The sequence below is a fragment of the Colletes gigas genome, unplaced genomic scaffold, assembly GCF_013123115.1.
Source record: "Colletes gigas isolate AHSC1104 unplaced genomic scaffold, ASM1312311v1 Colletes_gigas_Sc00005, whole genome shotgun sequence".
In the NCBI taxonomy this organism is placed as follows: domain Eukaryota; kingdom Metazoa; phylum Arthropoda; class Insecta; order Hymenoptera; family Colletidae; genus Colletes; species Colletes gigas.
This window is the reverse complement of record NW_025106634.1, coordinates 6,053,395-6,073,632: the sequence shown is the minus strand read 5'-3', so window position 1 is coordinate 6,073,632 and position 20,238 is coordinate 6,053,395. Positions and strand designations below refer to the sequence as shown.

At 40.2% G+C, this 20,238-nt stretch overlaps 3 protein-coding genes across 4 annotated transcripts in view; 1 reads left to right on the top strand and 2 right to left on the bottom strand.

Annotated features, from left to right (window-relative positions):
• Nucleotides 1-1,658: 1,658 nt before the first annotated feature.
• Nucleotides 1,659-4,718, top strand: LOC122395404 (ADP,ATP carrier protein 2). The gene is made up of 4 exons (XM_043392946.1): nt 1,659-1,919; nt 3,071-3,332; nt 3,405-3,639; nt 3,721-4,718. Exons 1-4 carry the CDS (start codon nt 1,757-1,759, stop codon nt 3,961-3,963), a joined length of 903 nt encoding a protein of 300 aa, XP_043248881.1. The 5' UTR covers nt 1,659-1,756; the 3' UTR covers nt 3,964-4,718.
• On the bottom strand, nt 4,022-6,695 carry LOC122395405 (vesicle transport protein GOT1B). Its single transcript, XM_043392947.1, has 5 exons — nt 6,363-6,695; nt 6,145-6,236; nt 5,881-6,059; nt 5,631-5,787; nt 4,022-5,119 (listed from the first exon to the last, which is right to left on the bottom strand). The coding sequence occupies exons 1-4, from the start codon at nt 6,385-6,387 to the stop codon at nt 5,661-5,663; spliced, it is 423 nt and encodes a 140-aa protein (XP_043248882.1). The 5' UTR covers nt 6,388-6,695; the 3' UTR covers nt 4,022-5,119; nt 5,631-5,660.
• A 358-nt stretch (nt 6,696-7,053) lies between these two features.
• Nucleotides 7,054-20,238, bottom strand: part of LOC122395402 (calpain-C) — a 34,328-nt gene continuing 21,143 nt past the window's right edge. For both annotated transcript variants that reach the window (XM_043392944.1, XM_043392945.1), the window contains 13 exons: nt 19,428-19,710; nt 9,723-9,906; nt 9,563-9,637; nt 9,213-9,382; nt 8,883-9,055; nt 8,692-8,786; nt 8,374-8,606; nt 8,113-8,282; nt 7,987-8,045; nt 7,753-7,900; nt 7,557-7,673; nt 7,433-7,491; nt 7,054-7,361 (listed from right to left, as the gene is read on the bottom strand). In XM_043392944.1, coding sequence (XP_043248879.1) covers nt 7,335-7,361; nt 7,433-7,491; nt 7,557-7,673; nt 7,753-7,900; nt 7,987-8,045; nt 8,113-8,282; nt 8,374-8,606; nt 8,692-8,786; nt 8,883-9,055; nt 9,213-9,382; nt 9,563-9,637; nt 9,723-9,906; nt 19,428-19,710 — 1,793 coding nt within the window. In that variant the 3' untranslated portion in view covers nt 7,054-7,334. The remainder of the gene's footprint in view (nt 7,362-7,432; nt 7,492-7,556; nt 7,674-7,752; nt 7,901-7,986; nt 8,046-8,112; nt 8,283-8,373; nt 8,607-8,691; nt 8,787-8,882; nt 9,056-9,212; nt 9,383-9,562; nt 9,638-9,722; nt 9,907-19,427; nt 19,711-20,238) is intronic.

The following is a 20,238-nucleotide window of genomic DNA, read 5'->3' as shown; positions in this document are numbered from 1 at the left end:
TATCTTCGCGACTGTAAGGTGTCAAGAGAATTTGTACAGAGGCATAAAAACGTTTATAAGGAACAATAAATAACGATAAAAATATTTTAATCGTAATGAACAATTGGATTCTTGCTTAAAGAGAAACGACCAGTACGTTTCATTGATTCTCGTAACAAATCGTTTCGCGCGCTGCGAGAGAAGTACTCGACGTAGAGAAGAGACACTTTTAGAATTAGTCTATTCTTTACAAGGTCCGCAACGTATGTACGCATCTTCAAGATGTATAAATACACCTTACTTGAAGTTACTCCATTGAACTCTGGCGTTGTGCTCCCTAACATACTGGCCGTAAGCCAGGGTTACGCAAGTCGCGCCCCGATGACCTCCTTCTTCACGAGAGATTGACCTTGTATCTCGTTCTTGTATTTTTAACATTGCAAACACGAAACCACCCCAAAGACAATTGCTAAGCGACACATGTAAAATATCTTAAGTCTACGTACCGTGATATGCCATTTTTACTGATAATCGAATACAGTGTGGTAATTGTAGCGATAAGAATCATTGGAACGACAGAAATAATAAATATATCATGTATTGGCCAATGTCGAATAAGGTGCAGGGAGACTCGCATCGATAACGATCGATCGATACGATGGAATACTGTGTAGAAATAGCTATTCCAAATTGGATACAATCATATTAAGTTTGTACAAATATCGGTCGTGTCTTTTATCCTTGACACAGTGCTTCTTTCCCTTTGTTTGTGAATAAAGCTCTCCTTGACATTAAATATTGCACCGATTAACTGTTCCTTTACATACCTTTCGCAATGCAATGTATCACGTTGAGACATGAATACTTAAAAATATATAAAGATACTTTCCTAGCTCTTAATGGTGTGGTTGGAGAATACTGACAATAAATCACGAGCATAAAAAATTATTAAATAGAGTAAAATCGTATAGTAACTATGAGTTGCACCTCGCTGGTAACCGAAGGAGACCAAGATGGATGTATTACGCGGGTATTTCAAATATGCACACGTTTTTTCCAAGAACGTGTTTGCTAAAGTTCACTACATTAGTTAAGTATTAAAGTTTTATAACAAAAAGAGACTATTATTATGCTCTTTTAATTAAAGATTAAATTTCAAGTCAGTTCGTATTAATACAAAATCTTTTATACCGCTAATACTGTCCGTGCTTATTGCGTCGGTTCCTTTGAACATGTATGCGCGCGTAGATAGTATTATTGAATGCGGAAGAAACTGTCGCATAATAAATGAAAAACAATAAACTGCTAGGTGGTTTGGAGGAATGAATTCCCGCCAATTTACTTGATATTTCGAATACATTGACGCTAGCGACATTTTTAATGGGTTCCTATACCGGAAATGCGTCAGACACGCGGGTAAACATCTAATTTTGAACGAGGCGACCGTGAACGCATTTTATCAAGCCGATACACGCGTGGCGACCGTGAAAAGAGGCAGGAAGGCATAGTGTTGCAAGACACGTGAAGAAAGGTCACGAATTCGGGAACAGAGTACGCGTTGGAAGTGCATGAAGTGTCAGGGTCCCAAGGTGCGGCCGTGCCAGAAGATTGAACCTGCGCAGAAGTTTGCACGTGACCTGCGCAGCTATTCTTAGCGGAGGTCCGTTCAACGAGAAGAACTCTGCCTCGCTCACTCGTCGTCCGGTGCGCGTCCGAAACTTAGGGGTTGCTCTCCTCTTCCTTTTGTTAACCCGTTTCTCACATACCAAATTACAAAATGTCTGGTCTTGCGGATCCAGTTGCATTCGTTAAAGATTTCGTGGCGGGTGGTGTGGCTGCCGCTATCTCGAAAACGGCAGTCGCACCAATCGAGCGCGTGAAGCTGTTGCTGCAGGTACAGCACATCTCCAAGCAAATCTCTGAGGAACAGCGTTACAAGGGTAAGTTTCTAGAACAGAATTACAAATATTAAATAGTTTACAGAAAAGTAATGATAGTCGGTAGTATAGCGAGATAAAACGTTCGAGAAACGTGAAACACGATGCACTGTGCTTAACAGTAGAAGAACGAAGCCATTCGAAACATGTGACAGTTTGAAGCATTTCACTCGTGTCAGCATTCCGAAACTGCCAAACGATTCCGTCAAGTTCGTACGCGACAGTTAGAATGAAATTCCCGTTATGTAATGTCGTTCCGTACTATATATTATTGGTAGTGGATCGGACACTTTTTGGGCGCTCTAATTACCTACTTTATGTAACGAAGATTTTTGGTCTTATATAACTTTTGCAATATCGATTGAATGGTAAGTGGTTTTGTGAGAAACGAGTGGGTCGATATTCGATAAAATGACTCGTCCTCCAGATGGCAGCGCATGGCTTTGCTCTTTGAACAGGATTCCGTGTGACGATCGATGACTGGTGCGGCTCAATATGGCCGTCTTTTCTGTACTAAAGTAGAATTGTGGGCTTCTAATTTTTGGCAATGAAAAATATATCATGATGCTTCGGAAAACGTTAATTTCATTGTTAAATCATAATATCTATGAAAAATAATGAATGTTTCATTTAAAAGGAAACGGAAAACTGCATATTAAGATAAAAGCTTAAGCATGGGTTTTTATTAATGAACGTCGTGTGTCTGAATTATTTCAATGAAAGTCCGTAATGAACACTTTTAATATTAGTTGGACATTACTGTCAATTTTTTAATATTGTACTGTCACGTATCTATATGATATGTATCTTATAAATTATGCTTAAGCAACTTTACTTCCTGACCTTGAAGGTGTTTTATGTTCATTAAGATGAAGAAATACAATTTTACAATTTTTGTTCAAATATTCTATACGAGTATAAGAATCTGTACCTACTATTGATTTGTTGCATAATAATTTGCTATTCAATATCTAAAGTAACATGTATATTTGGAGTTTAAAGATGCATTGTAGATATTTTAATGCTAATAGATCAATGAAAAAGGATTTATTTTATACTTACTGTGCAATTCTGTATAACAGTGTTGATTCCTTACAAAATTAATTTAATTTTATAAGGACAACAATTTTTATAAATAAATTTTTGTATTTCAGGTATGGTAGATTGTTTTGTGCGCATTCCAAAAGAACAAGGATTCTCCAGCTATTGGCGTGGTAACTTTGCCAATGTCATCAGATATTTCCCAACCCAAGCTTTAAACTTTGCTTTCAAAGACAAATACAAGCAAATTTTCCTTGGTGGTGTTGACAAGAACACTCAGTTTATGCGTTATTTCCTTGGAAATCTTGCCTCTGGTGGTGCTGCTGGTGCTACATCTCTGTGCTTTGTCTACCCGCTTGACTTTGCCAGAACTAGGTACTTTTATAAATTCAATTTGAATATAATACAAAGTTATACAAAATGAATGCATGTAATTATTACTTACAGGTTGGCTGCTGATGTAGGCAAAGCTGGAGCTGAACGTGAATTCTCAGGTCTTGGTAATTGTTTGAGCAAAATCTTTAAAGCTGATGGTATTGGTGGATTGTACCGTGGCTTCGGGGTATCCGTCCAGGGTATCATTATCTATCGCGCAGCCTACTTTGGTTTCTATGACACTGCCCGTGGTATGTTGCCAGACCCCAAGAAAACTCCTTTCCTTGTTTCATGGGGTATTGCACAGGTAAGCGATTCTTCTTATTCTGAAATTTGTTTTTACAGTTGTAATTCGTACGTTTACGATTGTCTATAATTTTTTATATAGGCTGTAACAACCGTTGCTGGTATTGTGTCTTATCCATTTGACACAGTACGTAGGCGTATGATGATGCAGTCCGGTCGCGCCAAATCTGAAATTTTGTACAAGAGCACCATTCACTGCTGGGGCACCATTTACAAGTCAGAAGGTACTGGTGCTTTCTTCAAAGGCGCTTTCTCCAACGTTCTTCGTGGTACTGGTGGTGCGCTTGTGTTAGTACTTTATGATGAAATTAAGAATCTCCTTTAAAGTGTTAACATTATTCTCACCTCATTACCTTCACAATTGCAAGTACCATCTCTATTGTCCTCACCATCTGATTTGAAAGCAGTTCTCAAACCGAGTGATTTCTAGACTGAAACAGTACACATACTGTCGAAAAATTCAGAAACAGCTCAAACTGAGGTATTTCGGCAGTAACTCGTGAAATACACAAAACTCGGCAGAATATGTATCTTGACTGTAGAAGAGAATTCGTTTAATTTATTGCCGGATTCAGTATTTTGCTGCAGTGGCTCACATGTGTTATTTTCATATTCCGTCTTCATAGGAAAAGAGGGTTGAATAAGATATATTTATATGTATCTAAAAATTTATGAGTATGAAATTAACAACATGATGGGTATATGAAATGTTTGATACATGTGACTATGTAGACGATGGTTGAGACGCTATGTAGTGAAAATAATTATCTAAAAAATACAAGCGTATACATACAATTGAACGAGAGAAGGACGTGCGACGAAATAACATTACGGCGATGGCGGGGCGCGTAGACTTGGGCCGCCCCCGCCCTTATTCTCGGCCCGTTGTAGATATTTAATAAACGATCATGATATCAGTGAAGTTCATCGAGGTTCTGTGAACAGTAATTTAATTTCGCACTACTGACAGCTACGTGTAAGATAATGAGAAGCGTTACTCCGAGTGTATGCATCTGATCTGTTCATGTTAGGATGCATGCAAAGAAAACAGCAGAATCAATAAAGTGATATAAAATTTCATACATGTGGTATTCCTTTCACAACCAAACCTATTTTAATTCGTATAAATCATAAAAGTACATTAAAATTTATTTATTAATATTTTTATCCGATAGTATATAAAGTTCACATTATTTTATACAAATAATTAATCCTCTGGATCCACGACTGTTTCGTAGAAATAAAAGGTCCTTCCGTATGTCGTATTCGGTCAGTCTCAAGTCTGACAGAATTTTGTGCAAGTAGCAACGATTAAAGGAGCAAGAATTGTTTATCTTTTGTTAATTATTCGAAATTTTGTGTCTAGATAAGTATTTTGCTCGTCTTTGAGTCAGATGTTATATAAATCGACCGTCGATGGGTAGAATTATTCGTCACCGTTCACATTCGCCGGAATAGTCTGGAACTGTTCCTTTTTCTTCCTGCAATATATTTAGTTTTCCTTTATTCGATATTTATCAATGAATTACATATATCCTCAGATAATAAAATGATATATTTGTCTGAAGAAATAATTACATTCAGTACACAGTACACATTACATCTTATACATTTCATTCATTGTTCCTTATTCCAAACTCTCCAAATGAAAAACACATAACTAGCAGTATCACTAATTTACTGATACAGTAAATTAATGATTTTAAAGAAAACTTCTTGTTTAAATTTGAATTTCAATTCTGTTGGAACATATACTCTGGAATGCTTCTAACACACATACAATTCAGATAATTGCAGATTAATTTTATACGAAAATGAAAAATTTATATATTATTTCTATATAATGTTAATATTAAATCAAATGACTGATGTATAATTGAACTCTTTTGATAATACTTGATATTTACACAATATAAAAGGGGATCCGCAAAACATTAAAATGTAATGATGGGAAACTTTGGGATGTAATATAAAATAGTCAATCTTATATACATTGTTTGAGCGATAATGTTAAGGAACACATCATACGGTTGTCCTGTTGGAATCTCCTGCGATCATGTCTAGAATTCGACTCAGACCTGGCATGTTTAGAATGGTACCCAAAAGAGGTACCCTTCGTAAAAAATTGATTGCTACTGGCAAAAAACCACTGTAAAACAAACGCAACAAATATGAAAATTTAAATTTATTGTCTAAAAGAATTATTATATATCTAATGATAAAATAATTAAAAGACACATACCTAAATAATAACACAAAACCATATGTTTCTATAATTATGCCTACAATAGGCCATCCCATAAGAACCACTATAACTCCACCTAAAAATGAAATGCTGGCTTTTATCTTATGTCTTTGGAAAAAGAAGTTGAGGGTTCTTCTTGGTCCTATAACGCACGCTAATCCAGATATAAATAGAATCTGCATATAAACAATTCGATAGGTAAGAGTGGTGTAGTAATGCATGTCATTAAAGTTTATACAGTGGTGCAGGAACAATTCTTACGTTTCCAATAGCGAGCAAACCCTTATCAAAAAGCAGCAAAACTCCAAGGAAGAGGAAAGATATCCCAAATCCAGCAAGTCCCACTCCAATTTCTAAAATCAATACCTTATAATCGTACGATGTTTTAAAGTTGAATTTCCGTTCGTGACCATAGCGTTCTATGCAATTTTTACAGGTCGCGATACTTATTTGTAAGCTATAAGTTGTGTGTTACTTACTCTGCGTGTCTGTGATTTCAAACATTATTTATAATTAATTCCAACGACGAGTTATTAAACTACTTCACTGATAACTTCCCGGTAAGATTTCAGTAACAATCCTTACGGCGCTCATAACCTAACTTATATTTACCACGTCATTGACTATGATGCGACGCAATTCAACTAAGCACAATTTTTCGTCACCTTGCAAAAATCATAGATTCAAAAATTTCTAGTGATTGTAGTAAACATTTTAGCGATATTTTAATATTGTAAAATTTAAATATATTGAACATCCATTAGTGGAGTAAATCTCATCGTATATACGCATGCACGCGCGAGACTTCATGCGAATCTATTCTTGGGCATCATTCTTCCGTACACGTGCTTCTTTCAATTGCTACAAATGAATTCCATTTAAGTAATTAAATTGTATGAACAACGTAACTCTTAATAGATACTAATAATCTAAACAAAAAAAATTATGCTTTTAAGTATGCAGACAACTAAGCTACTCTGTAATTACTTTCTTTAGTTTTAAATTGTAAATAATGCTCCTGGATATGAAATCATAGTGTAGTTTAATTTTTTATTTTATGGGCTTGTATCACTATGATTCTGAGCCCCTCCCCCAAATTAGTTGTAATGTAATACATTATACTTTTTATTACATACACATATATCTACATACGAATAATTGTTTATGCTTCTTTTGGATAAAGGGACTGTACAAAATAAACTTAACTTTATTATCCAGTACGAATTTCTTATACAAACAACATATTATACATAATCATTTATAATGTTTAATCAGATGAAGGAATGATGATCACTAATGGAGGTAATAATGATATTATTTTACAAACAGCAAGAAAGATGGGTTTGATTGTTAACCGTTAATATGGCTAAAACTTAAGCCTAGATACGATACAAAACACATTATTTACAGATGTTTGTTTCAAGGTACACATATTACGACGAACAATGGATTCAACACATCAAGGATGATCTTAGCCACTGAAAGAAAGAAACAAACAATTTTAATTAATTCAACGGATCAATTAATTCAACAAAGAATAATATGTTACCTCTGCTAGGCTTAATTTTATTGTTCCATTTTGTAAAGGATCTTTACTCTCGAATATGCCTACAATAAAATTAAACGTATATTAATTCTTACAGAATATAAAGATGCAAAAATTATTTACCTACCGAATGCATCGCTTAGGTGTAATATCGACGAGACAAAATCGCCGAATCTGAGTGTCCCATCTTTCCTCATGTATCGAAGAATTAAAATTGAAAGCACGTCCGTGTTCAACTGAAATCCTGATTTAACCATTTTTCTCAGATTCAAATTTCACCACGGACATTTAAAAATTATTCGATACAACGAATATTAACTCACCAACTTCCAGCAGTGCGTCCCGTAATCGTTCAGCTTTAAGGATACCAGTCTTCTCCTTCGTGTGATTCTTAAACGCGGCTTGCCAATATTTCAAGCTGCACATGAGATCTTTGAAGTCGTTAAATTTCAATCGACCGCTTCCGGAGCTCTGTTTGATACCGATTTAAGGAAAACAAGGGACGTCCAAGGGAAACAATTAAATTACAAACGAGAATTAATCAACGTCAAGGATACATCCATCGTAAGAACTACTTGTCGACATACTTCCATGCAGGCGCAGCTCTTAATGTAGTCTATAAATCGAACGTATGAATAGTTGATAAAATATTTTTCAACGATTGATTTGTTTCTTTTTCTCACCGTTCGGTAAACAGGCCTCTAGAAGCTCCTGCAATTCAAAAGCATTCACGGTTCTGTGTTCATCGGCAAGCTGCAAGAATACAGCTTCATACTGCGAGAAACCTTTGCCTTCGAGGGGCGGTGCTTTGACGATGGCCGATTTCATTAAGGACGGCGGTGTATCGAGTAGTCTAACAAAAAACCGTAAAAAATATTCTTCAAACGTTAGAAACTTAACGTTTAAATTGCAATTATAAACACTGACCCAACGCGTATGCTTACTTGAGTTTTAAAGGCTTACTGCTATAGACTCGCAACGTGAAACTGGTTTCCTGAGTCGGTTCGAAGGTAGTGGGTACTAATACGTAACCACCCTGCTCTAACTGGCATCTGTGGCTCACTTGTCGACTGTTCGTGTATTGCGAGTTCACCAAGGACTTGTTCTTTTTAAAGAACTGTTTGTTTATCGATTCCGTGTTATTCTTCGGCAAGGTATACGCCGTGAAACCTATTACCTTGAATGGATTACGATTTCATAAATGAGGAGGGATTATAATCCTTTTTTTTTCGGGCATTTTTATAGCTGGGAGATTTTCTTACTTTTGGCTCCATGATAGAGTGCTGGTTCAACGAAACGATCACTTCTTCCATTTCACTGAGGATCAGATGCAGTTGCGGATTAATGTGAAAGGTTTCTGTAACGCAGAAAAGGATTAGGACGGTTAACGTAACATCGACGATGGCAAATGTCATGGATTAACGGGCTTTTTCGCGCGAACCGTAAAACGAACCTTGATTGTTTCGACATCCACCCGCGGTAACGCCTCTCCTCCAACTGCCTTGATAGAGTTTCATTTGCCAGGTATGTTTGCTATGCAACGATGGCTCATCCCTCGACGTCTCGGCATCAAGATGTACGACTTCCAGGTGAGTGAACGTTTTCACGAAGTCCGAATAGGATATCCTACGGCCGACCAACGCGATATACGTTACATCGCGTTCGTCTTTGAGCAACGCAAAGAGAAAGGAGAGGCGAAAGATACGCTTTACTTTGCCGTCCGCGCGCAAAAAAAAGAAAAGGACACGGATTTGCTTGTATTTAAAAAATTCGTTTCGCTCACCAGAATTCGCCCTCGGCCATGTTTCTGACCGCTAAACGTTCCCTTTCCATCGGCGGTACTTCGTCCCATTCGAGGCCACCTCTTGCCCAAGCACCGACGTACTCCCCACCAGGACCAAGAGGATTTCTTAATTTTACTAACTGGACCGCCTCGCCACTGAACGTCTCCACCTGTAATTTTGCGCAACGATTCTTTGTGAAATACGAACCAAAGTGCATCGATATTCCAACGTTCTACTAGCTGAACAGGTCACTTTCTCATATTCTTTCTCAAACTTTCGCATCTTGCAATTATTTAGTATAAAATTGAACGGATCGAGATCATCAGCAACGCTCGTCTTTTGTACTTACCCTTTCGATAGCGTAGAGCCTGTAGTTGATGCCCATCTGAATACCGTTGGCTAACTTTTCTGTACTGGCTCGAACCTGTACGACAACGATCGGTTACATTCAGCTAGATCAACGATCTTTTCTCGAGTTTTTATAAACCCAACAAAATAAAATTGTTCACCTGTTGTTGATTGTTGTTTACTGTACACGTGATCAGGGACGTCATATCGAGGAGTTTCGCGAGGGCTCTACCGCAAGCCGTGGGATCCTGGCGAATCGCGATGCTCTCGGTGATTCCCCCGGTGAGGTCGGACAAACCGTCCAAGAGGGTGCCGTATTTGAGCGCCTCGTACGATCCGTGGAGCCTGAAAACGAAACGAGAGGCAGTCAGTTTCTCCGGATTCCCAGCGATCGACGATCAATTACACGGTGCCGGGTCGTAAGGTGCGCGGGAAATCTCATCGTTCGGTTCCGTTCTAACGAGATCGTCGGCATTTCGCGGCCTGTAGAGAAAACTCAGGCCACGAAGCTGCCAGACCGGACCAGGGAAAGCGAACGACTAGAAAATTTGTTGACCCGCGACCTTCTTCGACGACGATGAACGTGCTCGCCACGCACGATCGCGATTTCTCGCGCGTTCGTCATCGATTCACCGAAGAAAGTTGCACGCGGCGATCGTTAATCTTTTGCCGCCGACGAGGAACAACGCAGATACCAGAGATACCTGGCGTACACCTACGACCGTTCGAATAATTATATTTTATATGCGAGATTAAAGAGATTTTAAGTTTGTACGTCGTTCTTCGTTGTTGCTGATAGTTTGATACGATGAATCAAACTTTTCAAGAGTAATATCAAACGTATACATTGCAAGAAAGGGAATCTAGTAGGCCAGCAGGATAGTGAGAGTCGCTGGTGGCAAACAGTAGACGAAGAGTCTGATCAAAAGGATCCGATGATCTTGAGTTACCATCCCGCCGTGTTCGTCTTCCTTTTATTCACACTACGTAAGCTTATGTTTAGATTCATCGCGAAGACATTGAGTTAAGATATTGCTTTCGCCGATAAATCTTTACTTTTACGGAAGGTCATTACCTTACTCTAATTTCGAAATATTTATTTGTTTTAACGTAACATATTGATCTTTCATTTAAATTCGAAACGACCAAGACATAACGTTTTCTGTAGAGCGTGTCGTAGCCCATCGACCGTTCGGCAGTAAAATGGTTCAATCTGTTTCACCACTTTTACTTTCTTCGGTCTTGAAGTCTCTGTATTTACCGTTCTAGTGCTCATTTCTATTACAAACATAGAATAAAGCTTGTAAAAATACAGCAGTTTGATAATCTTCGATCGTGAAATATTCGAAATAATTCGTCCGTAAGGTCAAATGATCGTCGTGTTGCAAAATACGTATGTTATGTCAAAAACGATCAACAACCGGTATTAGGTCACGAGATATCTCTTCCATGGGTGTGAAGGGGTTAACAGTGTTAGATTGCATCAGTTCGAAACATGTAATTGTTTTTACGAAGTACAATAAAAAAGATTGTGACTGTAAGTTTAATCCGCTTTTTACACCTTTGCTCGTCACTATACAAAGCTTTAACTCTTTTCATCCGAAAAGGGAGATCAACCGATAAGTCAGATTATAAGGATTAAGTTGAGTTAGGTTGTAAAACAAGCCTTATTCGTCGAACAATAGAAATTAAATTTCCTTTCACCCTGCCAGGCACGCGTCGTCTATGTACTGGTTCGTCCTGAAAGTTTCCGCAGTTTCTAACCGACCATTTTAAAAGAATTTCATTCAAGTTCAACAACTTCCATCGTTTGCAATTCGGTTTAAAGAAAGGCGTTTTTCGTAACATTCGGGACGTCGTTGAACAATTAAAATAAATAGGAGCTATAAGTGCATCTTCGAGCAGAGTTTGGCGTTTCGTTGTAAATGGTCGCAAAGATAGAAAGGCGAGACGGTGGACGCAGATCCCGCGGCGACTGATAACCTACCGCCACCCAGAGAAAATCAAGAGAGAAGGCGATGCTATCTCTGCCCGTATGTGCCGTTCCCGAGAGGAAATTAGCATTCTAAAGATAACGGGCTTATTTTCTCTCTCTCGCGCCTTTTGCGCGTCCCAGTAACGTCAACGTCCCCCGAGCGCGTATCGCGCAAGATAAGCGCGAGATGTTTCGCTCGCCCGACCACAAGCGCGAGCAGGTTAATCTCTAAACCGTAACCATTCGCACGCACGGTGTACGGCAGTCACATGGGTATTTTCTCAGGGAAGATGGGCACCGTAAAGCGACGGGGAGATCCGTTTTCCAATTGTGCCTCGTATGGCCTTCGGATTCGGTGTTACCCGCAATTACCGCGCGAAAACAGAACCTCGGGAGCGGTCGGAGTAAATTGAAACGGGACGAGCTAACAGACTAATCACGCTTGCGCGCCTATTCCTCACCTATTTCACTGATCGAATCACGTTCGCCGGAAATGAGCGGTTGGCATGAATGGGTATTAGAATTACGGTAACTCGACGGACGATTCGGACCGTTCGTGTCTCTGGACCACTGTTGGATGACCAAACATCCTAATCACGATTTCTAATCCTTACTCATCCTGAACCTCGCACTTTACCATCGTCCCTACCTCTACCTATCTTCAGCAATAGTATATGAAAGCTTGCAATATCGAAGAATCGTCAGAAAGAGTCTGATACAAGTTGTACGAGTTTCTTGAGAAAACAAAGTGTTGTCAATTCTACTGGAATTCAACACCACGAGTTTTCCAGAAAACACTATTGCTATTCGCGATGACGATGAGTCAATAAACCTTTCGATACTTCTATGACTCGACGAATTATTAATTGAACCCTCAACGTCTTCAAAATGGATACGTTGCTCGGTGCAATGCACTTTCCGGCGGAAGATTCAACCTAATACCATATTTAGTCGCTAAGGCGGTGATTCGCAAACCTTTTAAAGAAAAAACGTAAATTTCTCTGCCCGAGATATGCGGTTTTAATTTTTTGTGGGAGCGTGTTTGCTCTCAGATATAGAAGTACTTTTATCGTTCTGGTTTGTTAACTATTCTTAGCCTCCAAGGCAAAAAATCATTCTGATTGTGTATCGCACCGAGTCAACACGCTTCAGAGATATATAGAACTCTTAGACAGTAGTTAGACACCTCTCGCTTTGTAAAATATTCAATAAAGTAGCGAGATAGTAGCATATATTTCAGAACTTCGCCAGTAAAATAATACGTATTATTATCAATCGTTCATACGACATTACATAATAAATGAATTAATAAACATCCAAAGTGGTATTTACTAAATCCCCACTATCTTGATTCGTTTATATCAGGGAACAGAATTAAACAATTATAAATCAAACTCAGCATCGTTTAACATTACAATGCAATAGTTTGAACAATTCTGAACGGTATAATGAAAGGGCCTATCAGTTTACGTAAATATTCATCTTTCGCGGAATAATTTCTCGGGACCAGCAGTTTGATTCTAGCGCAAAAAATTAGGTGGCAGCATTAGTTACGTGTGTCGATCAGTTATCAGTAGTTCAGGCTTCCGCAATGACATACAGCGCCTCTTATGCGACAAATTCTAACAAGTGAATACAGAGCCCTACCTATCTGTTTCGAAAAACTTAGAATTTTTAAATATGTTTCACCAAAATCCACGAATCCATTCAGAAGTTATGATGTTTTACATTTCTGGCCACAGATTATATTTTCGGTAATGAATTTTTTTCTCGAAAATGGTTAGGATTTCGAGGGTATGTCTACTGACCAAAAATGATTGCAATTGACCCCTTTAACTTTAAAAACTTTATCCAAAGAGAGATAACGTCTAAATTCGACGCCATTTTTCTCGAATTCTACCACGGTTCTTAGTTTCCCGTTCGGCGACAGTAACGTCCGTCGAACAAAAAATCGTAAGCGCAAAAGACACGAGTGGCTGTCGCAGGGGTCACCGCACTTATGACCGAATCTGTAACACTCTGCTGACTGTGTAATTCTACCGTTGTCGGTTTGCGAGCGAACGGTAACGCGAGTCCTGCCATTGACGTACTTCCGTCCCGTGACCATCTAACGGGGTGACGATGTTGCATGCGGATGTGCAATGTCGTTCGCAGTACTTTTCACGTGATCGCAGCATGTTGCCAGGCACCTAGCTTTTCTAATAAACAAAATATATTCGCGTTACAGCATGGTATTGTTATTATCATTGGGTCATCCCGAAGCCTATCTTTAACAATAATCCACCACACGATATTATACATTAAAGTAATATAAATGAATGAACTCTAAATGCACTCTACGTGGCTGTAACTCTATATCAAACTTCCAAAAAAAAAAGAATAAAAGAGTATAATGAACCGGATGACCGATTCCAGGAATCGTTCGTCATTTGCAAGGGAAGTGTTTGGTACCGGTGGACGTATCTGCTCCAGAGAAGAACCGCACGGGCTCGGTGCGTGGCTATTATCGTTCCAGAGACATTACTTTTCATTGAACTGTCGTGGAACGAGGTACTTCCGATTCTAATTGTTGCGTCACAAGATTGCTGACTCTCGTCGAGAGGAGCGATTCGAGCGAGGTCGCTTCTGTACGCGAGAGTCGCGTCTCGCGTGCTCGACGAGCGACGAAATTTTAACGCCGGGACATCGTTTAAACGGACGAACTGTCAATAAAGCTCGTTTTCGAGCGCCGCCGGCCGTGCCAGTTCGTCGTTGAAGCAGTTTCGTGGCCGCAGATACGAGCGTGGACTGTGGTCACCGGTGCACTGACCTCCGATCATTGCTGGCAACCAACGAACCGACTACTCGCCGAGTGAAAGTATTCGCGGTTATACTTGCTTAGCGTACCCGTGGCAGGCATGTGCGTGCACAAATATACATGCCCGCTGAATATAGCCCTGCATACCGGCGTATCCCGAAGCTATGCCGAATTCTGATTTCTCGTTGATCGCGTTGCATCGAACGCCGGTCTCATCGCTGAAAACGTTCCTGTCTAAATGCTAATCCGGGGAGTGGCGAGGCTGCGGTCTATTCGCACCTTTTATGCTGCAATAATTCAAAGCAAAACGTTATTCTTAAAGATCGAAATCGGTGTTAAGGACTTTATTTTTAATAATTACCATAAGACCGACTGTCGTACGACCTTATGAGGAATCCATGATTCGACACTCGGCCTTTCAATGCCAAAAGATTCCCCCATCCGGGTGAAAACAGGATGACTCACTGGTCACGAATTTTTAAGCGCGAAAGAAACAGATGACACCAATTTTGTATGTTTTTAATTCTAAAATGTGCACGTAGGACTCAATTCGTGATCCCAGCTACCAGTTTCCTCCCAAAAGCGATCGATTTTTATCGGACATTTTCTCTTTATAGCGCATCGATTATTTAATAAAAATTAATGTACCGTGGTATTTGCACTGACATCATCGAATCGTTACAAAACAGTTACCAAGTAATTGGAAAGAAAAACTGTTATTGCAGAACAGAACGCGCGACGAGCGCATTATATGCATCGGGCCGCGATTCCTCGACGGCTGAAGCACCGTGGCGAACGCAAGTATAGTGATTTCTAATGGAAATCGTGAAGAAGCACGTCGAGCATAATTCTTTCGTTCCTCGTGCGCGCGCTTGGCACGCCAATGTATGAGCTTTCTAACTGATTTTAATACCTGGCGCTGGATTAATAAGCCTGGAACTCGACGAGCGTTCCGGATCGATGGGATCTACGACAGGGTTATCGTGGAAGAGGAAAGGTCACGCGACGTACGATCCTCTCCCTGTGGAAAGAAATGTGTCGTCGTTAAGATGCCAACTCGTGGAACATGCCATCTTAGAGAACATTAAATCGAAACGAGCGGAATACTAATTCGTCGTCGCCGCGAAAGTTATCCAATTTTATCATTTTAAAAGCATTAACTGTACAGCTTCTGCGCTCGCAAAAAAAAAAACTCGATTACTATAATAAACTTCTCTAGAAACAAATCAAGTCATTCACGAATCTTTCTCGGTACAAATTGAAATCGTATGTATATTAAAAAAAATGTCATTGCATTGTGTCTGGGGAATTTTTCTATTTAGTTTATATAGAGATACGAAAGAGCTACTAACCTATTTTGAATATCTTATGAATACTGATCGTATGTATATTATCTCTGATCCGCCTTCTAACTATCGAATTTTATTTATTCCAACATAAAAGAGTGCAAGTCCTACTTTACACACGACATATTTTATACACACGCACTAAGTTCCCGCCCCTTTTTTCTATTCTTTATGAATTTCTTAAATTCTTGTAGACTTGTATCGAAGAAAACTTGAAACTTGATTTGAAAAAACACTAAATTTAGTATAAAATTGTCGTTCTAGATCAATCTCTGCTCGAAGCATCGACGTTCGACGATAGTAAACGATGCGTGATAATACTACGACCACTACGAAAACTCGTTCGAAACCACGCGAAGAAGAAGACGTAGTTAGCCACGGTTGTTAATCGCGACGCGTGAAAGATCGTTATCGCCGCAATCAACGAATTTTAGTAAAAGGTGTTGCGTGTTTGCGCTACGATACTTTTTCATTTTCTGTTTGTCGTCTGTTATTAAGTTTATTAAGCTCTAGATGGTCTTGAATTTATAGCAATCAACGATGTGCCTTTGTGACCAACAAATTGTCTTTTTTAATCTCAATTTTCCTTGAAAGACACAATTCCGTTATCGGGCGAAGGCACGTCGCGCAGGTTTTCTATTTGATTCTCCCTCGAAGGACGAACGCAAACTACGGAGATTACAAGCTGGTAGTTACCCAGGACCTTCAATTACTCGTACTACCGGCCAATTATCGTTACGATTGTGGCCGTGCGCGGAAATTGCTGTATCCAATGACGTAGCACGCGGCGTAAATTGATGCTCATCGTCGAGGAATGGATACCTTTAAACGTTTGTCGTAACGCAAATTGACCACGGTCAGAAGCCCCCGCATAAAAACATATTGCATTTTTCAGCACGCGAAACGTCTCGCCCGCAATCGATTCTACCGACCGACGATTTCAAACGATCCGGCATTAATCGACTGCATCGTACATTCCGCGGCGAACGGAAGTCATCGAGAGGCAGCAACGCGCTATCAATTATTAATGAACCGCCGTCCCCGATTCCTTTCGTGAAGCTGTTGACCGACGTAATCGTTGCCACGTACAAACGGCATGCGGCCATATTATTGCACGTTGTTTTTTAACCGTCACAAACAAACTAAACGACTTATCTACAAATCAAATTCTGAGATTCAGCGGGACCCAGTCGATACATAGAATAGATCTGTTTAACCTTCGTTTTAATTCATGTAGTCATCTTTATATCGCAACTGTTCTGCTTTTCACGAATAAAGATCATCGAGACGAATATTCAAAAATTAATTGAAATAAATACCGACGTTCGCAATGAACGCACGTACCGCTTAATTAACATCGTGATTTCGCGATTTAATATTTTTTTCCGCCGCTCGGCCCATTCGGATTGCGAAATTATCTGGCTCGCATCGCGCGTTGGTACTTTCGATTTTTAAAAGTCGCGAGCACGAATAATCGTATTTCTTTAACGAGGGTCGCATAGGTACGGCAACGTACGCAACAGTGCATCGATAATTTAACGTTTGTATACTTTTGTAAAGCAAAGTATAGCCTATGATCGATTCGTTCTGCTTTCCCCTGACACGCCAAAGCGAAGCCACGACAATTGCTCGTTACGCGTGTTCGTACGTTCGCCATTGTGATGCAAGATGCACGCGTACGATCGCGAAATTATAGTAAAGTATGTTCTCGGTCGTTAAACAAGGGCATATTTGCCGAGCACTCGAGAAACCGCGACGATTTCCGTGAACTGGTTCGATTCGAGTAAAGTATTTGTCGAAGAAACTAGCTTGACATTATGGAAAAACGAGCACTCGTTAATTCGTGACGCGATATTTTCAACGCCGTGAAAGTGTCAAATATACGCGTACGACTTGAATTTACATATTAATACGCCGGAAATATTTATTTTTTCCTATTTAAAACCAGTAGAACTTCCATGGTATAACGTTCACACGTAATTTCGCGCGATAACTGTTACAGTTTAGAAACGTGAATGCATAATACGCGAACGAGAACGGACACTTAAAATCCGTCGACGATACTACTGATCGGGCGTTGAAATCTCCAGAAAATATTTCCTACTACAGCGAGCGACGTAGGATTCGGTCCGTATCGATTTACATTTTCATTTTTCCTGTACGCGAAGGAACGTGCATCTTCGCGAACAAAATAATTCTAACCCTCGCGAACGACAAGATCTTGGAAGTACATAATAAAAGACGCAATAAACAACGCGTTTATCGGCGGTAGAATTTGTTGCTGCCCGGTGGCTCGTAAATAAAAACCGAAGGAACTTTGCCGATTCTTATCGGCGATCCTGCTGCTCCTCTTTTGTCTCTCGGATCGCGAGGTCGTCTTCCTCTTCGAGGCCGTCACGTTGCAGTCGTTTCGAGAGCAACGCCCAGCCCAGGGCTTATGCTCCTGACGGCAAGAAGCGTAGAAGCCGAGAAGGGACGCGAGTAAGAAACGGATAACGAGGTGAAGGAGAAGGAAGGAAGGAGGAACGATCATCAGCGGAAAGATTAAGAGGAGGAGCAAGGACCTCCTGCAAAACCGGTCATCGTCGTTCGTTCATCCGCGTAAACGCGTCGTCCACCTCGAGGAAGAAATCGCGCAGAACCATTACTCGCGCTAAGGATCCACTTCGTAGATCCCGCGCCACGGACAGGATCGAGAGAGAAATACCTCGTCCTTCCGATATAATGTCCGACACCGTTTACCGTATTCGTATTCGCGAATCGCTTAATTATGCATCGTTTCGTTACCGGTAATATCTTCTAGCCATTACGGGCTCGCGATGTTTTCATTAAAACGTTCCGGGATTCCGACGTAACGTTGCTGGCACTATCGAAATAAATAGCAGAAGAGGGACATCGGTTAGATTTCTTCCGGATAACGTCTTTCAGTTGTCTCCTTAACCCTCTCGAACCTGCCAGTAATTAAGTATGTCTGTTTTAGTTAGCGTTAATACGATACATGGTTGCATTTCATATTTCTGATACCAATTATCGTTATGTAAATGATAAAACCATCTATACTACCTAATTAAAGAAATGGTTTTTCCATTCCTACGACATCTTTGCAAATTTTCGAATTCGTTTCGAAATTCGAAGATCGTGGGACGCAAATACGCGGAGTAATGTTCGAGCTACTACGAACAATCTTGTAAGTTCTGGTGGGTGGCGTGGGTGTTCGCCAGGTGGACGTTCATGGTGCGTTAGCACGAAGATCGACCTTACGGAGATCGATCGATGAACCTCGATCGCCATCGCCTTTTACACCCACGCGAAATCGCGTGCGACTCGAGCTAGAGTTAATTGGCCGATCGGCAGTGAACGAACTCCGTATTTTTTCCGACGTCGTGTACAAATTCTAAAAAACAGCCAATTTATTATTTTTTACGTCCAATGTATTATCTGGACGCACTTAAACAATGAACAATTCGATGGAATGCGAAGTCCAAAACACTGTTTCTTTTTGATGCCACTTTTTGAGCAGAGACTGCAACGAAAGTACGTCTTACTTGGAACGAAACACGATACTCGACATATTATATGTCTTCGTGCCACAGTGAACGCGATAACAGAGCAAAGTCTGCAACATTTGTCTTATTAGACCTTGTTACAAAGTAAAGGCAACCGGGGGAACAAGGTAGAGAAAAAACTCTCGTGCGTGACTGACAAATAAGAGACCACTCTCGTGGTTCAACCGTTTCAAGGTACTCACTTGGCGTACGCTTTCTCCAGAAGAGCCGGCCAGAATTGATCACTGTGTCGGCTCTGCACGAAAGCCAACCGTCCGTGAATTGCCGGGAGCCTGTCGTCGACCAGAACTTCGACCCATGCACCGCACCACCATAATCGAAACCTGAACACTCCGGCGTATTCGGCAGTCGGCGATCCTGGCGGTTCTCCGCTGCTTCCGAAGCCTTGGTCAGCTGGTACCACTCTGTAGAAGAGTCCTTTGCTCAGATGGAGAACGCCCAGGCACGAGACCAGCCACTTGTCGCCTAAATTACAAACAGATTGAACTTTGACTTTCGATATATACATATAAGAATGAGATTAATTTTCAGTAACCAAATGAAGCAAACAAACTTTTACTGAATACGAATGAAGTCTTATGTGCAAATTTCAGATAAACGTATCTTCGATGCTGAAACGATAGCGAAGAACAATCGAGGGGGGAAAAACATGTTTCACGAATCAAGTTAGTTACACCGGAATGTCCTCGTTTGTATACATGAGATCGATAACTATCAAACGAACTGCATCACGACCATAATTAGGCAAACCGTGAGTTCGTAACGTTAATTAATCAAGTGCAACGGCGCATAAAAACATTTATAATTATACTGTTCCCTGCGTGTGTAGTACGCGGGAGAAAAAGAAAAGTAAGTGTTTATTTCATGGTTAAAAGGTAAAGCTCGAAGAGGAAGGAGCAGCACGATCTGTGATTAGACCTTCGAAAACGAAAGTGAACCGAGCGAGAACGCAATAAGGTTCGACCGTCGTGTCGATCTTCGATCTGAGAAAAT